The 20,135-nt window shown below is 53.1% G+C and overlaps 1 protein-coding gene and 1 long non-coding RNA gene across 2 annotated transcripts in view; one reads left to right on the forward strand and one right to left on the reverse strand.

The window, feature by feature from the left end:
* Nucleotides 1-8,806, forward strand: part of ADAMTS7 (ADAM metallopeptidase with thrombospondin type 1 motif 7) — a 49,487-nt gene extending 40,681 nt beyond the window's left edge. The window contains exon 24 of the mRNA XM_080551565.1: nucleotides 6,966-8,806. Within this exon, the coding sequence (XP_080407691.1) occupies nucleotides 6,966-7,135 (170 nt within the window). The 3' untranslated portion in view covers nucleotides 7,136-8,806. The remainder of the gene's footprint in view (nucleotides 1-6,965) is intronic.
* Nucleotides 881-6,959, reverse strand: LOC308176209. The gene is made up of 2 exons (XR_013938144.1): nucleotides 2,904-6,959; nucleotides 881-1,927 (listed from the first exon to the last, which is right to left on the reverse strand). It is a non-coding gene; the product is annotated as an uncharacterized lncRNA (long non-coding RNA).
* Nucleotides 8,807-20,135: the final 11,329 nt, after the last annotated feature.

Consider the following 20,135-nt stretch of genomic DNA (forward strand, 5'->3'; position numbering starts at 1 on the left):
GTGGGCTCACCGTGAGAAAAATCAGGTAACGCCAGGTCTGCAGCATCTCTGGATAGTCCCACCGGGGTGATGCTGACCGTCTGCCACCTTGGTTCGCCTGCTCGGGCTGCAGACAGCGCTCAGCTGTGGGGCAGGCACACGGTTTGCTTCCTCACTTCCCCACTCACCCAGAGAAGCGTGTCCCGTGGCAGCGGGCAGGTCCCTGTTAGCCAGAAATGTGCACGCCGCAGGGGTTGAGAGCTCCTAAGAGAAAAGCAATATAATGGGGGGTTAGATGTCACCGATATTGGCACCCTAATCGTTAATCAGCCTTATCTTCTCAATGTGTCTGGGGAAAAAAGCTTTTTGTCTGCCCAGCAAGAAACATTTCACCCACGGGAGCTGGCCGGGGGGCTGGAGCTGGCCCCGCAGGAGCGGCACCCCGCAGCCCCCTACCCACCCGTGCCGCCGCGTGTCCGTGGCGCAGGCGGCCCTGCTCCTCCCGCAGCCTGCGCTGCTGCCCCGGCTCGGCGTGGAGGTGGCGGCCGGTCGCGCTTCTCTGGGAGGTGCCGTGCGGTTCCGGCCGTTTTTGTCAGGGGAAAATTCCCATCAGCACGGGCCGGTGACGAGAGCCGCGTGGATGCTCGGCACGGCCAAGGCTGTACCAGAATAACCGTTGGGATGTGTAGGAAGCACACAAATAAATGTTACGGTTCTGGATTAGAAATGACATAAATGCTCTGGCCGCGGCCCAGGGCAGGAAACGCCTCTTGGAAATACAAACATTTCCTGCCAAACTATGAGGAGGAACAAAACTTTCACATGGCAGGAAATCACAGATGTGTAAATGCACAGGCAGAGGCTCCCAGAAAAGGCATGAACGTAAACTCTAGCCCTTTCCTGTGTTTTAAAGGATCTTTATTGCACAAGATTAATGAAGGCTGCGGGGATTCAGTGTTTACGTTAGGAGGACAAGGAGTCTCCATCTCCCGTAACACGAAGTGCACTGGTACCAGCCAGCTCGTGTGTTGGTCTCGGGGAGCAATTATGTGCTCGTTGGACACAAAAATGCGAGTAACCTCAGCAGAGCTTAAATGTTAAAACATAATCAGATGGATTTTTAAAGGAGATGGAACAGAGCAAACATAAGCAAACATCTCACCGGCAATTGGCCCTCTCCAATTAAAGGAGGTTGGAATTAATTAAAACCAGAATCCTGTTCTGTCGCTACGTTATAAATTAATTGATGATTACACAGAAGTTATTTTTAAACGCGCCTGTAGTTTTACGGCTGAATCCAGCTGTGAGCGGAGCAGATAAGGTTGGCTGTGTCCTCAGATGGCTCCCAGGCAGCACCCGAGCCCACCAGGCACTCAGATGTGTCCTCGTGGCGTCCCAGCAAGGCCAGGGACAGTTTTCTTACCCCATATGAAGACAAGGGAGTCAAACTACCACGACCCCACGGTGAGAGAATCCGTGTTGGGGCCGGGCGCAGGGCGGCGTGGGCCTGGAGGAGGACCCACAGCCTGTGGCTGGTCGCCCTGTGCCCAGGAGAAGCTCAGAACAAGGCCACCCGTGGAGGAGCCATTGGTGGGTGCGCGGGGACGGACGCTGCCCTGCTCAGCTGCCCCCAGGTGAAGCTCCTGCCCCCAGCGCGGGTCCCAGGGGCTGCGCGGGGTCTCCCGGTGCTGTGCCAGGAAGGCCCTGCTGCCGCTTGCTCCGGAGGGGCGCGAGGGACGCCTGTGCTCTTGGCAGCCCTTGCGAGGTGATAGGAGTGGGAGCGGATTTGCTGGACTGCGGACACGCTGCCAGAGAGATAAGAGCAGCGCTCGTCTCAGGGAGGCTTGTTGTGCTGATCCCAGCCGTGCCTGCGCCCGGAGCCCAAGCAGAGCTTTTACGCCCACATCAGCCACGCCTGTTCCCAGAGCATTCCTCGTAGCTCAGAAAACTGGGGGGGGAAAAAAAAAAAAAAACAAAACGCAAAGGATGTTGATTTGTGCATCTAAATGTTACATTTAGTTTTGTGTCCACCTTGGAGAGGAGCTGAGAGCAGCTTTCCTGTGAGAGCTCACACACAGGCACCTTTCATCTAGCAGGTAGAGGAGTTTGGGGAGCACTGCTGCCCTGCTCGGGAACATGAACGCTGGGGAGCGAGGAGCAGCGCGCACCGCACGCCGATAACGTGCCTGATAACGGGGCGTCGCTGAACCCAAACCCCTGCTCCCCGGCCGGGTGCTGCCAGGGCCGCCCCCTCTCTCCCCCACCAAACGGAGCCGAGGCCGGGGCTGTGCTGCGGGGTGCGTTAGCAGGCGGTCGTTGCCCATCAGGAGCCTTCAGATACCGGAGAGGGAAAGGAATTAAAGGGTACAGCTGGCCCCAGAACAAGCATGCACAAACGGGCCATACATGTGGTTTCTCTAGGAATTAGACAGATGTTCCTAGCCAGCGGGAAGGGGGGGCTCAGCCGCGTGTCCCGGGAGCAGCGCCAAGGTCGGCTGGTTTGGGGCAGCCTGGGCGAGGGGCAGACCCCGGGCTCCTCTCCTCCTCCCGCGCGTGCGTTCGGCTCCCCACCCAGTGTCTGGCTGTGTTTCCAGCCACCTCGAGATTAATTGGCAATTAGACATTGTATTCCTTCTTGCTTTCAGTAGGGAAATGAAATTATTCATGGTTCTGCATACAGCTAAGTTTGTCCACGAGGGATCCCTGCTAGAAATAATTGCAGCGAATTCCAATTTACTCTCCTCTGAGCATGGAAGTCTTCATCCTCGTGGCAAGACAGGGAGACACTGCTGGCCGAGTCATTAAGTGCCCTTTACTTACTGCTAATTAACAGCAGCAGTCAATAGAGAGCGGGAGCTTGGGAAAGGATTTTTCTGGCTTTTATGCAATGTAGGCGCAATGGCTGTTGCGCATTTTGGCCTTACCTACAACCATGCCTTCCACAGCAGGGGCCGTGCGACACCCCTGGCCAGCGCCGCTCTCCTCCAGCCGGGGCAGGACCCGGCGGCCGCCTGCAGGGCCCAGCTCTTGTGCCCCAGCCCCAGCCCCGGGGCCGGGCAGCCCCAGCCCAGCGCAGCTCCCGCTGAAACCTGCGCGCCGCAAGAGAAAACACAGCAATTGTCATATGGCTGGAACAGGAACGGCACGTTTCCTCTCCCGGCTGAGAACGGCGGGGTTTTGCTTAGTGCAATGCCTGCACGCTTTATGTGAATGACCTTGGGTTGAGTAACGGCAGGGAAGACGCTTCTCCCCCCTCCTTGGCGATCTGTAGATTTAGGTTTCTGAAAGCGTAAATTGTGATGGGCTTCAGTGTCCAGTGCGAACAGTTAGGGTGAAAAAATCGGCTCACCTCCCGCGCTGGGTGCTGGGTGCACGGCATGGGGCACCCTGTGTGGGCACGGGGCAGCCGGCTCAGGCTGTAAGTGCTAAAAACAAGGAAAGCAAGGGCAAAACTGACAAAGGAGAGCTTTCCCCACGGCCCGCAGGGTCAGCGCCCTCAGCCGCGTGTTAACGCTCGCTTGCAGTCGCTCCCCGCGCTCGCCCCCAGGCTCTGGAAGCAGAGGGCTCGGGGCTGCTGCCCAGCACCGTTCCCCTGCCCGATCTCGTACAAAAACAGAAGTGAAGGAATCAGGGAGCCCATCGACACGAAACGGCTGCGTGCTGCGACCTCCGTGCCCGCCGCAGGGTGCCCGCGGGTGCTGCGGGACGCTCTGGGCACGGCGCGTTAGAAGTGGTTTCCAGTTCTGGAGAGGAAGCTCGGGGTCGTGTTCAGAGGCTTGTTTCAGCGGAGTTGGCTTTTTCTACTCCTCCCTTTGTTCGTAAGAATGAAGTGAAAGACAGCACAGTTGTTTATCATGAGTGCAGGGAAGATCCTCCAGTTCTGGCTCTGCATCAGCTCTTCGGAAATGAGAATTTCTCTGTTGGATCCAGACTCCAACTCCTCGCCCCTGAGAGCGCTGCCGTTGGCCCCTTCTGTCTGCGATCCCCTGGGGGGGTGCTGGTCGCCCTTCCTCAGTGACGCGTGGAGCCCCAGGGCTCAGACTGAGCAGCAGAGCCTGAAAAAGGGGCGCTTTCTGCTTTTCCCTCTCGTTTTCCAAGCTTTCAGAATTTTACAGGCTTTGGCGTGCGCAGCACGAGCCGGATGGGAGTGCTGGGTGCTCGGTGCCAGCAGCACAGCTTTGCTTTGCAGTGCCCGGGGGAGCCGAGGCCGGGCGCATCGCGCAGCACCGGGGATGTTCACGCCGCGTGTGGTGCACCAAGAAATGACTCGCTGGCCAGGAGCACGGTGCTGCCAGCGGGGCTCGGAGGGCAGGGACTGCGCCGTGCCAGCGCCGCGGCCGGGGAAATGAGCTGGAAATGGGCTGCGGGGGTGAGACGGACAAACGGCATCCGAGCACACGTCGCTCGCATGCTCGCCAGTGGCCGGTCTCTAGTGCTGCCTACGACGAAGCTGCTCAGTGCGGTGCCTCCTCCAGCGCTCGGTCCCAGCGCAGGGCACCGCAGGCCCAGCAGCAGCAGCCGGGGCCAACGCTGGTTAAACTGAGAGCTGGCTCCGAGGGCGCCCCGCAGGTCAGAGGTCAGTGGCTCAGTGCTCTCGTCTTGCTGGCTCAGCTCTCAGCCCAACCTTCCCTTGTTTTTACAAAACCTGTACCAGGAAGTTTATTTTTCCCCAGTATGAAAGTAAATGCTTAGGTCTGTAAGGCAGAAGCTTAAATGAAATTTAAAACGACTTCCACACCAACTTAAAAAAAACAACCACAGAAGCGTGGGTTTTCGGTTTCTGATGTGCTGACTTAGCCTGGATTTGGGAAGCCCTGCTTTAAGCCGTTTCTGCAGAGTGAAATTTGGCACCAACTCGAAGATTGGAGCGTGTGCTCAGATGAAGTGTTAGGATTATAAAAAAAAATTGTTAATAGAAAAAAATAACAATAAAAGGATTACATGAAAATTGGGTCAAACCTATGGGGACCTTCTGTGAAGAGCTGAAAAATGAAGTGCTTCTTACAGCTTCCTCTGCCCAAGCCCGAGTTCCAGGGAGGAACCGTGGGCGCAGCCAAGATTTTCCGCGCTGAGTCTGACCCCGCGTGCATCCACCCCAAGGCTCTGCGCTGGGCCTGGGTCCGGCCGCCCTGGGAAGCCCCCGGCGCTCAGCAGCTCCCGGTGACTTCATTTTATAAAAATGCTTTTGAGAAGCGGAGCCCTGCCCCGGGCTGCGACGTGGGGCCAGTGAAGGAGCGGCGGCCACCTCCGGCGCGGGGGCGGGCGGCTCTTCCCCACCCTCCCAGCCCATCCCGGCTTTTATCCCGCAGCAGGGGCACCTGGGCTGTCAGCGTGGCGTGCAGAGGGAGCTCTCGCTGGCGGGGCAGACGGGCTTCTGCCTGCGTGCGGGGCCTGCCGATGCAGCTATGGGGATTTCCATTGCAGCGCCAGGGCGCTGACCCGCTGGAAAGGGATCGGACGAGAGCCCAACCGTCCGCGCCAGCCCAGGGAGGTTGCCCTGCAGTGAGAGGCTCCAGCCGCAAACCCCCCCAGCTCTTGCAAGGGAGGGCGGGAGGCAGCCTGGGCGCGATCCACGAATAACTTTCTAGGAAGGCCGCTTGGGTGAGCGTGAGCTTTTTGCTTGTGCGCAGCACCAAGCACAGCAAGGTGCGCGGCTGCCTGCTAAAAAAATCTCAGCGTGCTCTGCGGGGCCATCCCAGCACGGCGCCGCTCCCGCAGCAGTGCTGAGCCTCCGAAATGCCGCCGGCGTTCCCAGCGCCCCGGGTGGCGGTGCTGAGTTCTTCTGAGCCCCCGAGTGTTTACGTGCGGTGCGGGGCTGGCTCCGGTGCTCGCTCCCGGTCGGCTGCGGCCACAGCAGAGTTGGCGTGAGGTGATTTCTTCAGGGCACAGAGACACCAGGGCTTTGCAGAAGTAGCTGTTGTTAGCGAGGAAGAGAGGAAATACCTCGACCGAAATAGAAAATTAATTTTAGAACAGGATAGTGACCTCCGTGCTGACGGGGTGGGGGCGCAGAGGGCTGCGACTGAACTCCAGAGAGGGAGGAAAGGTCTCTCTTCTGCATCTGCTGCTCCCTTGCGCTCACCACAGAGGACCAGATTGTCCTTCATGGGAACGGGGGCATCAGCCTTTCCCTAAACAAAGCCCTTTGTTCACCGAAAGGAGCCGGCGTGGGGCAGTGCTCGGAGAGAGCTCCCTGGTTCCCTCCCCACCGCCGGTGTTTCCCCAGCCCAAAAGCGCCCTGAGAAGGGGAAAAGCCTTTTGTGGAGCCGTCCCGTGGGGGCTGTTTCGTGGGGGGCCACAGGGATGCCAGCTGCAGGAGCAGCCGCTTTGCCCTTTTCCACAGAGAAGCTGTCATGTTGGTTAATCACTTCTACAGGAGGTGAAATTGGACAGCAGTGACGTAATTTAAATGTTTTGCACAGCTGTGTGGGACTCGGTGAGGCACATGCCTGTTTTTGTGTAAACCGAAAACGGAGGAAATGAAGAATCCAAGCAAACCAACAACGCGTGCCTGCAAACAAGGCGTGCTTGGCGTGGGGGCTGTGCCGCGCTGCAGCCCCTTCGAGCCCGGCCAGGCTCTGGTGGAGCGAGCAGCTGGGCAGATCGGGGCAGGGGGAGCGGGGCCGATTCCTGCAGCCTCTGCTGGTGGTGGGGGCGAGGCTGCTCCCTCCTCACCCACGTCCCACGGGATGCTCAGCACCAGGGTTTGTACCTGGCGACGAGGGAGGGCGTTCTGTGGGGGGCAAGGTCTCTTCGGGCAGCACCCAAGGAGGTGGACGAAGTGCCTGAGTGGCACTGCCAGTCCCGGAGAGGGCTCCTGCAGCTGCCGGGCACTTGTGGAGAAAGCGGCAGCTGCGGGCGCTTTGCTCAGATGAAGGTGGGCTCTGCATTTTCTGAGGTCTCTGCCAGCTGCGCTGTCAAATGCCTGGTAACTGTACCGGTGCCGCGGCAGTAACACTGTCCTTGTGCTCTCGCATCTCCTCCAGGCTTCGTCTGCGAGCGCGACCGCTTGACGTTCGGCTTCTGCCAGACCCTGCGGGTGCTGGGAAGGTGCCACCTCCCGACGGTCCACGTCCAGTGCTGCCAGAGCTGCCGCCAGCACGGGCACCACGCGCCCGGCCGGGACCGCGGGGACGAGCGGGCCTCCAGGAGGTGACAGGACCGTCCCCGAGGGCAGAAAGCACCAGGACCCGCGGCGGCTCCGGGAGCAGCCCTGCGGCACGGCGGGGAGCTGGGGACCAGCCGGGTGTGCTGCTCTGTCGCCACACGGTGCTCTTGCAAAACACAGGGAAGGCTTGATTTGTTGTATTTGTGCTCCACGTAACGGTGCTCGAACCTTCAGTCTGAAAAACAGCGTCTGGCTCGGGCTGGGTGCGCGGGTCCCACGGGGAACGTGCCGGGGCGGGCGCAGCTCTCCCTTGGGGTTGCAGCCAGCACTGAGCGATCAAAGAGAAAGCATTTTAGGGAAGGGAAACTTAAAGCAGCAATAATTTGGGGGAGACTTCTCAGAAATGCTTATGGTGCTATCATTTGACATTTTAAGCCTCTTGATGGTGTTGGCAGGCCAGCACGAAACTCTTGACTTTTATTGTTATTTTTATACATGTAAGTGAGTATCTGTCATTCCACCACCACAGCTGACCATTTGGAGTCATTTTTTTTTCCCTTAAGGGACTGGAAGCTGGCAACCCATTTCTGTAATTTTCATTGAATTGTTTACGCACTGAAGCTAAATAACCATAATTTAAGAAATGGAGAGAGATCAGAGGCAGAAAGCTTTCGGCTTCAGTTCCCACCGAAAGTCCCAGGCTCACAGTGCACGCAAGGGCTCTGCCCTCTTCATCCCACTGCTGGCTTCTGCTGCAAAGCCGCTGCCCACGCTCGTGGGCGGTGTGGAGGCACTGGTTAGGGACATCAAGGCATGAATGAAATGAGTCTTGCTCTGGAGTCGGACAGCGTAGGCCCTTGCATGTACTGATGACAGAGATGGGAAGCGGCTCTGGCCCCAGCTGTGAGCCTCTGCCCGGCAAACACCGCGCTCTCACCTCGGCTGCGTGGTTCCTCGCAAAAGCCCGACTGGCAAAGTGAATTGTACTCACACAACTGGATTTCTGTACGCAGTTATGGCATAGAAGTGTAATGGTTGGTTAAGGTGTTTTTCTGTGCTCTTGCCAAGCTAAAACCCTTCTTTCTGCTTATAGTCACTTCTGTTAAGGTTAGTCGATTCTTTTATCTAGAGTATCTGCTATTGTACGAGCGGCACCTCGGCTTGCGCAGCCCTCGCAGCCGGTGCTCGTGTGTTAATCCTCGGTGTCCTGGGGAGGTTTTGCTCTTAGGTTGGTTCCTGGAGGGTGTCAGGTGCGTCTCGGTGGCGCGTCCTTTCTGTGTTACTCTTCAGGCTATAGAAGATGAAACTGGGGAGACCGTGAACACAACCCTGCTTGCGCTAAACTGAACGGAAAAAGGACTGAGCGAAGCACGAGCTGCATTGTGTTGTGCAATGTGGTCACAGAGCCCAGGATGGATTTTTTTCTTAATTTGTACTGTCTGGGACAACGTGCAGTACTGCCGCGTAACAAGGGAAATTCCGGTGTGTAATTTGTATGTAAAACACGAGCCCAGACTTCACTGTTTGTGTTGTACTCCTTTCCAATGTGGTGTAAATTTGTATGTTTAAAGAGCCTGCGTTCACTCCTGTTTTCCTTTGCGTCGGCACCATCCGTCCTCTGCTTCTGTCAGCGCTCCTAGGTTTTGCTGAGGAACAGCCTCTAAATGTGTTGGGTTTTAATGGCTATAGCTCATAAGTGTGTTAAATTAAACAGTTACTGAAGGAAATGGAAGGGTTTCATATTTTCTCTTCCCCTTGGGGAATTTTAAAGGGCTTTTCACTGAAAACTCAGTTAAGTGGAGGCTCTTTAGGTACTGACAACAGCAGGGGTTTGATTACTCTCATCTTAGCTGCAGCAGAATGGAGCAATCAGTTTGCATCTGAAAATCATTTAAGGCAGCCGATTGAAACTGGGATTTGTGTGATTACAATCTGAGCTCTATAGAGTTGGGTAAAGTACTGGCACTCACAAATCTAAAGGCTTCAGCTTCTGGATTGCGGTGCTGCTGACTCCAGGTTTGCAAATTAATTCATTTCAGTGCTAACTGTGACGATGAAGCAGCCCGAGTCAAAACGCTGATGCTCCATGTGTGACACCACAGCCAGTGCAGGCAGCTCACACTGAAATGCAGACGTTCATCAAAAGATTTAAATTCGCCCTGATTTATCTGCACTTTGATACATCAGAGGTGAAACACCTCTGAGAGCGGGACCTGCTCTAAACCAGAGGGTACGCAGGGGGGTGCAGAGCTCATCGCTTCCTCTCACAGCAAATCCAGACCTAGCCCAGGAGCAGACCGGGATATTTCCTTGCTCTGCTTTGTCAATATTGGCTTTTGGACCTGCTGCTTGTAACCAAGGAGCTAAACAGAAATGCCTTTTTTTATAAAAAAAAAAACCTGTTTCATTAATGTGTCAATACTAGAAGGTCATTACCTTAGAAATAACCTCAGCAGTAGTCTGCACATGAATGCAGAAAAGTGATTATAGATCAGATGTTTGGATTAGAAACTGCTTTTCTCTGCAGTATCTAAGGGCGTGGTTTACCAGGAAAGCAAGTTTATCCTTTTTGCTACATTAATTAGAGCAGAGTATGAAAGAGAAAAGCAAGAACACGTCAGGTTCCGGCTTCTGGACATTTAAAAAAAAAAAGAAAACTGAATTTCATTCTGCCAAGCAGATCCTACACGCAGCAGCGGAGCAGGGGGCCGCTGGCTGTCTGTCTCCCCCGGCGCTGCACCAGGCTGGGCACCTGGGGGCTGCAGCTGCACCGGGCGTCATTTCTTCCCAGAACTCACGCCGGCTCTCCATAGTCACGATTCCGTTTTCTCCTTAGCGCGTCTTACAAGGCTTACTCATTTTCCTGGCGCTGTTCGTGCTCCGGTGTCACCAGGAAAGGTGCGGTCTGCTCGCTCTTCAGAGGCCGCGGCCGCGGTCCCCGAGCTTGGTGGCCTCGCACGCTGCCCACTCCCACGCTGCCCACTGCGCGCCAGGACGGTGCCGCACACCCTGGGGCATTCCCCTCCCAGCCCTCGCTGGCAACAGCCCGTGCAGAAGAAAAGCCCAAAGCAATGCTTTTCATCACAGATACAGGATATGTGGCTACCGGGATGCATTCAATTTGTCATTATAAGATACTTTTGGTTCATTACTTCAGAAAGACCCCATTGAAGACCAACTGTGCAAAACACGCATGCTTCATTTGCCACACAGCAAAGGCGGGTTTTCCCACTAATTGTGAACCTTCGCAGCGCCGGAGTCTCTCTGACCTTTGTCCGCTCGGTTTTACTTGGCCTGTTTGAAAAACAGTTGGTTTCCCTGCTAAGCTGCCGGGCTGCCGGAAACGTTGTTCTTGCAGCCAGTTCACCTCCCTGTGCCACCCAGCGGTGCGCTGGGTCAATTTAACGGGCGTTGTGGGCTGGGTTTTAGGGCAGGAATGCACGTTTAAACAAACCTAGGCGAGCTTAACCACAGCAGCCACTGACAGCAGAGCAAGGCAAGGCTGGAAAATGTCTCCCGTTTCGAATGAGTTGGTCGTAAAATGTTGTGTCATCAAGGACTTCTGTGTGTGTGGCACAGACTGCGCCGGCCCCTGCCCGCAGCACGGACACTGGGGGCTGCTGGCGTCTGCGCTTGCCGACCTGCTCACAGCTGTGTACGTTTATCGTCGCATACGAGCACGTATTCAACAGGACCCCTCGCTGTGCCACCGCTGCACTAATCGGGGGAAGCACGTGCGTGGTGCGATGGAACTGATGTTCTGCAAGGTTTTGCAGGGCACTCCTTCTGATGTTTTAAACAAAACCCGAGGCAGCAAAGCTCCCCCTGCGCAGCCTCCAGCCGCTGATGGCTACAACAAGGTGCTGGGGGGCGGCAGTCGGGCACAGCGCAGCAGCAGCGCCCCTTCGAGTGGAAGAACACAAACCCGGATGGGCAGAAATGGAGAGAGCTGTGCCGGTGCTTTTGGCTGAGGCTTTCCTGACACTGGGCATCGGGGGTTCACCAAGAGCTGCGGCAACGCGCAGCATTCGTGCCCCAACACCTCGCCAGGGAGCGGCACTGCCGGCTGGGGGCCGCGCTGCTCCTCAGCCCCCGGCCTCCCCCAGCCCCTGACCTCCGGCCGCCCCAGCGCACCCGACGTGGGCTCAGAGCAGATGCTCACAAGTAGTTTTTTCCTGTATTTTCCACAAAGGAAATAGAGCAAACAATGTTTTTTGAAGAGGCTTTCGGTTAAGTTTCCTGACATCTATTGTAAACTTCAGCTGCTAATTACAGAGCAGGGAAAGATTTGCTCACAGGTTTCACTTGCCGTTTTTCAGCGTAACACGTCACCAACCTGCAGACGGCGGATCTGGCACGAGGGAAAACCATCACGTCATGCAGCTCCGTTCTTGACAAGCTGTTGACGAAACAAATTTGAAAAATGATTTGACCCTGAAGGCGGTCTGCCCCGAAGTGCAGCTTTGAAGTGATTTGCTCAGGTGTGGTGTGGGAGCAGGAGCTGGCTGGGCAGCGCGGGGTGCGCCGGGGCCGCACGGGCAGCTCAGGCCCCGACGGGAGTTAAAGTTCATCCGACGCTCAGTGCCAACACCGGGGGAACTAAGCCCTTAGCCAGGCCACTTCTCCCACTCACTGTTAAACCTTGCCTGCTGTTTTCATTACGATTACAGAAATATTGACTTAAATTACTTCTCCTCCCAGATTTTGCTACTTCCCATCCAGCCTGCAGCTGCAGCCCCTCTTTAAACTGTCCTGACACCCACGACACCAAACGTCCCTAATGCCGAAGGACTTGGCTTGTCTTTTTTCAGGGCCAGTTGTAAATACAAAACCTGTTTCTCCACAGGCTTTCCATTTACGTTTATGAAGACTTTCAAGTATAAACAGATGATTTCACTGCAGTGCCACCACACAGACCACCAAGGCAGGACACCATCGCAGCTGGCATTCCCTCGTGTCGAGGAGGTGGCAGCTCCCAGCAGTGCTGGCGTGGGCACATGGCATGTCCCGAGGTCACTGGGAACCCCCAAAACCTCCACTGCCTCTCCTTCCAGCCTCCTCTTAACATCCTCCTCTCAGCCTCCCTCACACTGCAGACAGGATTAGATCCACTGTCCCCACATGGCCTCTGGCTCTCTGAAGACAGGAGGCAGGCACGATTTAAGAAAAAATGTTGAAAAATGCAAGAACTCTCTTTTAGGGGACAGTGACCGATACGGGAAAGAACAGGGCGAGGATCTGGTGGCAAGTTTGTGAAGAGGGCTCGTGGCTATAGAAGGCGGCCAGAGCTGGTGCTGCCAAACCCCCGGCAGGTAGGGGCAGGGAAAGGAGGCGGCCGGGCTGAAGCCCTGCCCTGCCCCTGCAGGTTACACCTGTACTGGCCCAGTGATCTGAGCTGCTTGGGCAAAGCTCGTCCCCATGTGACGACGGTGGGACAGGGGACAGGAATGACTTAGGAAGGTGGGTGCCAAGCAGAAGTATCAGACGTTACCAAAGTAATGAGTTTTCTAGAAGGAGCCAAGCCCAACGTCTTGGTTTCGTCACAGCTCAGTCAAAGGAAGCAGCTCGTGCGTGTCCATCAGGGGAAATTTGTGCTGAGCTCAGCCAACTCTGCTGGGGAGGTTTCCCCAGCAAGGAAGGACCTGGAAAACGAGCAGAGACATGGACCTGGTGAGACGAAGCTCTGGGGACGAGCAGATAAGCCCAGGGGCTTCTGCCCAGGGGAAGGATGGCGGGGAGAAGCTGCTCAGCTGGTGGCATCAGCTGTGCGGCTCTGGGTCTGCCCTGCTGGGCTCCGTAGCCAGGGGGAAGGGAGGACGGAGCTTTTTACAGAGCCACCTCCATGGGGCGCGGGGACATGGACGGCTGAGGCTGCGCCCCCGCAGCGTGCTGCAGGGTGGAGATGGCCAGCACTTCGAGACTCCTCCTGACGGCAGCTTCACAGGACAACCTCCAAAAGGAAGGCACCGGGGCACAACCCGTAGCCTGTGTTTTGTTGCTGCTTCTATTTATTTGTCGGGATCTCCTGAAGGCTCTCTGAGAAGAACCAGAGGTTTTTGGCTTCGGATTAGACATCAGACCTTGTGTTCCCCCCGGTTGCCTCCAGACATTTCCAGAGCTGGAGACAGGAAGGAACTGAGAGCTCATTAATTGGGAAGCAACAGGAATTTTATGGAGCAGGTTCTTTGTCACTTATTAACAATAACTCTTAAAACACTTCCGTATCTCAAGCCGTCGGATTGCCCTGTCAGAGCACCTGTGTTCTGCAGACTGTCAGATCCCCCCCCCCAAGTGCTTCTGTCCGGACCAGACAAACTCAGACGGAGTATTTTAATCCCCAAAGGGCCAGGGAGGTCACCAGTCCTCCGGCCCAGCACCAGCTGCCCAGACAGCAAGGGATCCCCTCCCGCAGGTGCCTGAGCACGCGAGGAGGCCAAGCGGGAGGCAGCGAAGCACAGAGCAGGAATAGCTCGCAGCCAGCCCCTGGTGGCAGCCCTATCCTCTCCACAGTTTGCTTTTACCCAGGGAACTATTGCATTTTTGGCACCAGCGCTGATGTGGTCCTGCTGCAGGCACTGTGCCTGGAGACCCCCTGGGTGCAGGGGGGCTCATAAATCTGTAATCTGTTGGCCACAGATTTTATTCACGTTTGTGATCCCACCAAATAACCCCTTAGAAGTCGCTAATGGAGGTTCACAAGTTGATTTTTAAGGACTCAAGGAGTGATTTTAGCCCATACAGGATCTCTGTCATTGTAGTATTTTTCCAGTATTTTTACTCGTGGACCTCACCAAGAAGGCTCTCCTTGAAGTTACTTCACTGTGGGAAAATCCCCAAAGCTGCAGGAGCCTCAGCATGGGCCGCTCCTCCTGCAGGGGATGCTCTGCCCTGTTCCAGGCCTGAGGCTGCAGCAGGCAGGGCCACGCGCCTCCTGCAGTGAGGGAGAACATCTGGAGCGCAAGGGATCGACAGGCTGATGTTGTCCCTTCTCAAGGATTTACTGCCTGGCATGACGTGACTTCTGAGACAAGTAAAAATAGCTAGACTTCATTAGACGGTAATGGGGTGGCTTAAAGATACAAGTAATTCTAGACCGACATGCCTGATGGCGTAATTACAGCCTCAGCTGAACATCATTAAAGCAAGGTGCGTTTGCAGAACTCCCAACGAGCCAACCCTGCCGTGCGGTCCCTCAGCCCCAGGATCTGGGGACATGGCTCAGGGGACAGCCAGCATCCATCCCGCAGGAACCAGCCCAGCTTCCTGGATCACAGCAAGCACACGGCCCCTTCTGCATCGAAGTCCTGTCCACGCTTCACAGAGCAAATTTCATCATTTATATTTATTTCTGTCCCCTTGGTGCGGGGTTGATGCAGCTACCAGCAAAGCCACGTTTTGGGAAAAGCTGGAAAAGTGAAGGTAGGACAGGAGGAGAAGGATTTGAAGAACTTCGTTGCTTTATCAGTTTTGGCTGGCGTGTGGCAGCTCCTCAGGGCAGCGAGCTCTGGAAGGGGGGCAGTGACACCCGACAGCCTCAGGTGCCGAATCCAAACCCCGCATCACCATCGAGCCAGCAGGGTCATCCCGGGTGGGAAGCACAGCAGCAGGAGGCGGGAGGAGGAGAGAAGGGGGAGAGAAATCAGCTGCCTTGGCCACACGGCTGGCACCAAGGCACTGCATGCTTTGCTCACCCAGAGCAATTGGTTTTGTCATGAAATGAAAGAAAGCTGCTTCACACGTGTTGAGGGAGGGGAAAAGAGCAGGAGGATCTGTGAAGCCCAGGACAGCGTTAGCAGAGCCACTGCTCTCCTCTCTGGGGCTCTCGGCTTCCGACCAGTGTTTGTGCTTTAAGGAAAGCTCAGCAAGGCTGGATGTAAATATTTAGAAATATCTATATGCTGCAAGTAGTTCTATCTCTATATGCAACTGCTCTGTTGCCGTCTAACAGCTTAAGCATGGCTAAAAAGTTCTTCTACCCCTTCTGTTCCCAGTCCTGTGGCCCCACTAGAGCTTCTGAATTCCCTCATCTCCAGCTTTCTTTTTCCTCGCACTTCTCCAGCTCAGCTCCTACATGTTTCCCCAAGCTGCATTACCGCAGTCCTACACCCCACCATCAAGCTTTTGCAAACAAGCCCTGCGATCCACTTACACAGCCCGGCTGCCATCAAGGCAGGGGTGAGAGCTCACGGGAGAATTAACCGGTGGGAGAGGAAGCAAACAGTCCCTTTACCTAACTTTGCAAGGGCTTGCAGCCCAGGGAACTGGGCTTTCCAACCTGTTATTTTCTGCCTAGAGAAACAGGAGTTGCTAAAAAAGCCCCGCACGTGCACCTAGAGCTCAGCAAAGGGAAGATCCTTCTGGAGGAATGGGAGAAGAGGAACAGCCTACCTCTGTGCTGAGGCTGTGGTGTGATGCTGCGCTGGGAGCCCGGGCAGGGTGCTGGGAGCGGGGCACGGCAGGCAGGGGCTCACGGCTTCGTGTGGCTCCAGCTTCGTGTGGCTCCACGGCTTCTGGTGCCCTCTGCAGTTGTTCCTCCTCACTGTAAATGCAAAAATCTCACTGTAAATGCAAAAATTTGCTTGATCATCTGTCAAGCAAAATATAATTATGAAAAATCCACTTCAGTCATTTTAGTAATTTGACAGAGACCTGCTCTTCTTTAGGTGCCGACCAAGCTGCAGACATCCCGCTTTTCGCTTTACCCGGGTGTCGTTAACACCTACAAACTCCCTTGCATAAGGCTTTGAAAACAGCTGGCTCTTCAGCTCTGAAGAGCTCCTCCGGGCAAGAGTTCTGTCCTACAAAAGTAAAGGTGTTTTTAAAAACTCAGCTCCCAAACTCCATCAATCGCTGTGACTACACACAAGTAAGCAATTGCAACTGAAACACCAGGTGGTTCCCGCTTCCGTGCATAACTCCCTAAAACCAGTACAACTTCCTCGGGGAAGAAGCAGCAGGGCTTTGCTGGGCTCGTCCGGAGGCAATCGCCAGCGGGGCAGGCAGCGCGCTGCATTTTAAAATATTTCAGCCATTGCCGGCCTGTTCCCGTTAGCAGCGTGGAGGCTGCGGGCTGCAGCTGGGTGCCAAGCACCCGTGTGCAGGGAGTAAAGCATCACCTGCTGCCCTCGGCACTTTAATGCCATTTATGTGCAAATCCCACACGCGCTTATCTGATTACAGTCCAGAAGCTTTAATTTAAATTAAAGGCTTTCTGAAACAGGCTGGGACTCTGAGAGCACGACTTGGAGCATTTTTGTGTTGAATCAGGAAATGAAATAAGATAGCTCTTTGGGGATTACATTTCTAGAGGAATAAAGCAAGTCAGTGCCATTTCCCTCCCCAAGAAAAGCCTTTTCCTCTTCCCAGGGTACTTTGGGCCTTTCCCATGGTGTTTTGAAGGATACACTTACATTTAAATCCGCATAGAGCTGGTGTAACTTGAGCAGAATTACTCTCCCAAAGTCTGCTGACCTTTGCAGGAGGCTTTGCTTGCAGCTGGTAGCCCACAACACACGCAGTGATTCTGAGACGCACACTGCGCTGGGTGCAGGCAGAGCTCTCCCTCCTACACACACTTTCACCCCCTGAAAACTTGTTTAGCAGAGGCTTCCTCTGGGTCACATCATTCACATCCAGACTGATCTATCAAACAGCTCTCTCTGGACTGTGGCAAAATTCAGTACGGAACAGGAAAAGCAGGCGGACATCTCAGGGCTGCGATTAATCCCTTCCCAGAAATTAATAACCCAACCGCAGGCTCCGCCATCAGGCAATGTCTTTATGGCTTTCCCTCCGACATTAAGACACCGTTTCCCTTTGCTACATGATTTAGGTTCTCAAGGGACTGGTCAGGGGCCTGCTGATGATTTTGCAGGGAAGCCCTAAGATGGGTCTTTACAAATAGCAGTGAGATGGCCCTGGTACAAAGCTGGGACGGGACAGAGCCCCCGTGCCTGCTGCAGTCGCAGCCCCATGCACGTGCAGGCTGCGTGTGGTGCCACTCTCCCACACAAGCATGAACAAGCACACCAAAATATCAGCATGAAAGACCAAATGCAGGAGATCTGGTATGGCAACAAAGAGGGAAAATGCGTGTAAGTGCTATTTTGGGATGTGTGGTAGCAACAAGCAAGTTTTTTCAAGGGATGGGGGTTTTCCAAGAAAGTTTCTGCTTTAAAGGCAGAAAATGTAAAATGTGGAATTAGAAGATAAAGTGACGGCTCTGAGGGACAACTCCCCGGTCTCTAATGGTGGCTTTAAACCCGTGTAACCTGGAACTCGATAAAGAAAATTATCTTTGCCCCATAGACTTACATCTGGGACCATTACTAAGCAGCCCAGAAAAGCCAGGACAAACAGCAAATAACAGCCCTCGAGCTGTGGTTGGCCCCGCGCTCACCAGCAGCCTGCGTGCTCTCAGCCAGCGCTGGGGCACGAGTTGGACTCCATGATCCTTGTGGGTCCCTTCCAACTCGGGATATCCTGTGATTCTGTGGGACACAGCCCCGGCTTCGGCTGCTGGTGTCTGGGCTGGGCTTCCCTTCGAGGCGAGAAGAACTGCTTTTAAGGAACAGGGGAGGGAAAATAAAAAAGAGGGAACACGAGCACAGGTTTTGAAAAGCTCCCGATCACGGAGGTCTTTTCTCAATGCTCCCCCTGGTGGGGAAAATGCTTCCAGAACATTTTTCTCTGCATGATTCCTACTCTCCAGGAACTATTAAAAGTTTAAAAAATAATCCTTTGCTTTTGTTTTTCTCCTTATGAAAAGGAGCAAAGTGACAGGTTGCTTCTATTAAGTAAAACAAAGTCAGCATTGCTTTAATTTTAAAATGGAAATAGAGACTCTTCTGTATGAAGTATTACTCTCCTTTAAACTGACTTTGTGAAGACTTCCAGATACTGCCTCGAAGCCATTTCGGGTATGATGCATGACAGCAAGTCTTATGGAGCAAGGAACGAAAACAGAAGTAGCAAGAATCAGTACAAGCGCCACAGTACGTCACAGTTTAGCAATTCAGAAATTTCAGGAAGAAGTGTTGCGTAAGTTAATTGTCATCATCAGCCTACATTTCTGAACAGAGTAAGTCCTTTATATTTATTAAAGACTGTTATTTGGCCTCAAAAATATATAGAACACTTTCCATTTGTGTTACACGTTTTATGGATTTACTGTGCCATTGTGCTGCTCATTCTTCTTAGAGCATCCTTAACAGAGTTTTGAAATGACAGATTGCCCCCTACTGTTTTTTTCTTGATAGGTTAGAAAAACAGAGCCCCGGTCTAGCTGGAGCCTTCAGGCTCCATCATACTAAAATAATTAACAAGCTTCCTTTGTTGTCAACTGTTACTGGAAATTCTCAGAGCAAGGTGACTACTTGCCACTGAATTTCACAGCTTTCAGAACAGTCTCAGAAACTCTTAATGAGTTCATTATAGGTTATTGTTCATTCTCTTCTAAGACCGCTATAAGAGTTGAATTGATTAAATCTAAAATTGTGACATCCTGGAAACAAATTCCCAGCAAAGGAATGCATAATTTTCAAAAACTGTTCCAGATGAAATAAAATATATTGTCATGGCATCAAAGTATTTGCAGAACTTAATGCCTTTTCTTTATTGTTATTTGGTGATGATGCATTTCAACATCTAACCACATAAGTTCATCAGAGGAAACCCCAGACCCTCCAAGAGAATCACAGCGAATACTGAAAATGTAATTCTTTCACAGCTAACATTGCCAAACAAGTGGCCAGCTACGAAGTGTAATGTAGTAGTTTTAAGTGACCCCTTGTAAAAAACACCCCAGTACTCCCACGTTAGGGGTGACTGAGGCTGCAAAGAGCAAAGAATTTGCTTCAGAGCCATCAGTAAACAGATTCATTACTGGTAGAAAAAGTTAGCCATACACAATATCAAAACTTACTGTGTTTAAACTACACGTTATTATTTATTGTCCATTGTACAAAGCTGGGGAAGCAAAGGGACTGACCCACTACCTGCATGTACTGAAACTGCAATTTGCAATTGCATCTAACTCATTTTATTAAAGAATAAACCACGGGGAGGAAAAACATTGGTCTGGTTCTATACCTCTCTTCTAACAGTATGGCACAGCAAAACCGAGCACCTTATCACAGGAAAATATCTCCCTCTGCTTTTCATAGAGAAGAAGTTACTTTATAGAAGTAGTTGTCATTTAGCAAGCCTGTTGAAAAAAACAACACCACAAAACCTCACAAAATGCTTCTGTTAGGATACTTTGTGATAAACTATCCCAGCAGGAGTCTAAATACACAGATTGTTGGTTTTGACCAAAATCGGACATTACTAATAAAATGTCCACAGGTTATTCATTTTGGAACCACCACCACAATTTTAGTTTCCCATGTAAATACCAAGCAGTTAGTTCCCTTCACATCCTGATGAATACCTGAAGTAATGGACATAGCACTGCCCCACATTTAAGGTTACACCTAATTACACTTCACAGAAGCATCTGTACAAAGTTCTGCCTGTGGACGTACACACTTCCCTCAAGCTAAACTCAAGGTGAGCATTGAGGATACAAAGGCTTTTGAACTATAGATCAAATTTAACTTTGGGGATTCAGCTTCAATTAAGACAGTAATTTCGCAGATACTTTCTCGTCCGACCCCCTAGCTGGAACTGCCAGCTCTGCAGACATGAAGTAACCCAAAGAAGAAAGGAGACTGTTGTCCACCCTTTCCCCTCTCCTCATTTTTTACTTATTTTTTTTATTACTAACTTGGGCACTGACCGTAAGGAGATTACAAGCTCTTATTGGCACAGCTGTGACATTTGTCAGCACACAACTTCACAAAAGGAAAATTTCCCCTGCCGTTTATTATGTGCAACCTAGCTGGAACCCATTCAATCATTTCTTGCCTTCAGGAAAGCTTTATGGGGCTTACTATTAAAATGGTTACAAATCCCTGAAATCTCAACAGATGTTTGCATGGAACTCCAGGGATTTTTTCAGTGTTTAACCAAATACAAACTCACTAGAGTAATCACTGTTTCAGTGAGG

This window comes from Anser brachyrhynchus (assembly GCF_964034855.1).
Source record: "Anser brachyrhynchus genome assembly, chromosome: 11".
Classification (NCBI taxonomy): domain Eukaryota; kingdom Metazoa; phylum Chordata; class Aves; order Anseriformes; family Anatidae; genus Anser; species Anser brachyrhynchus.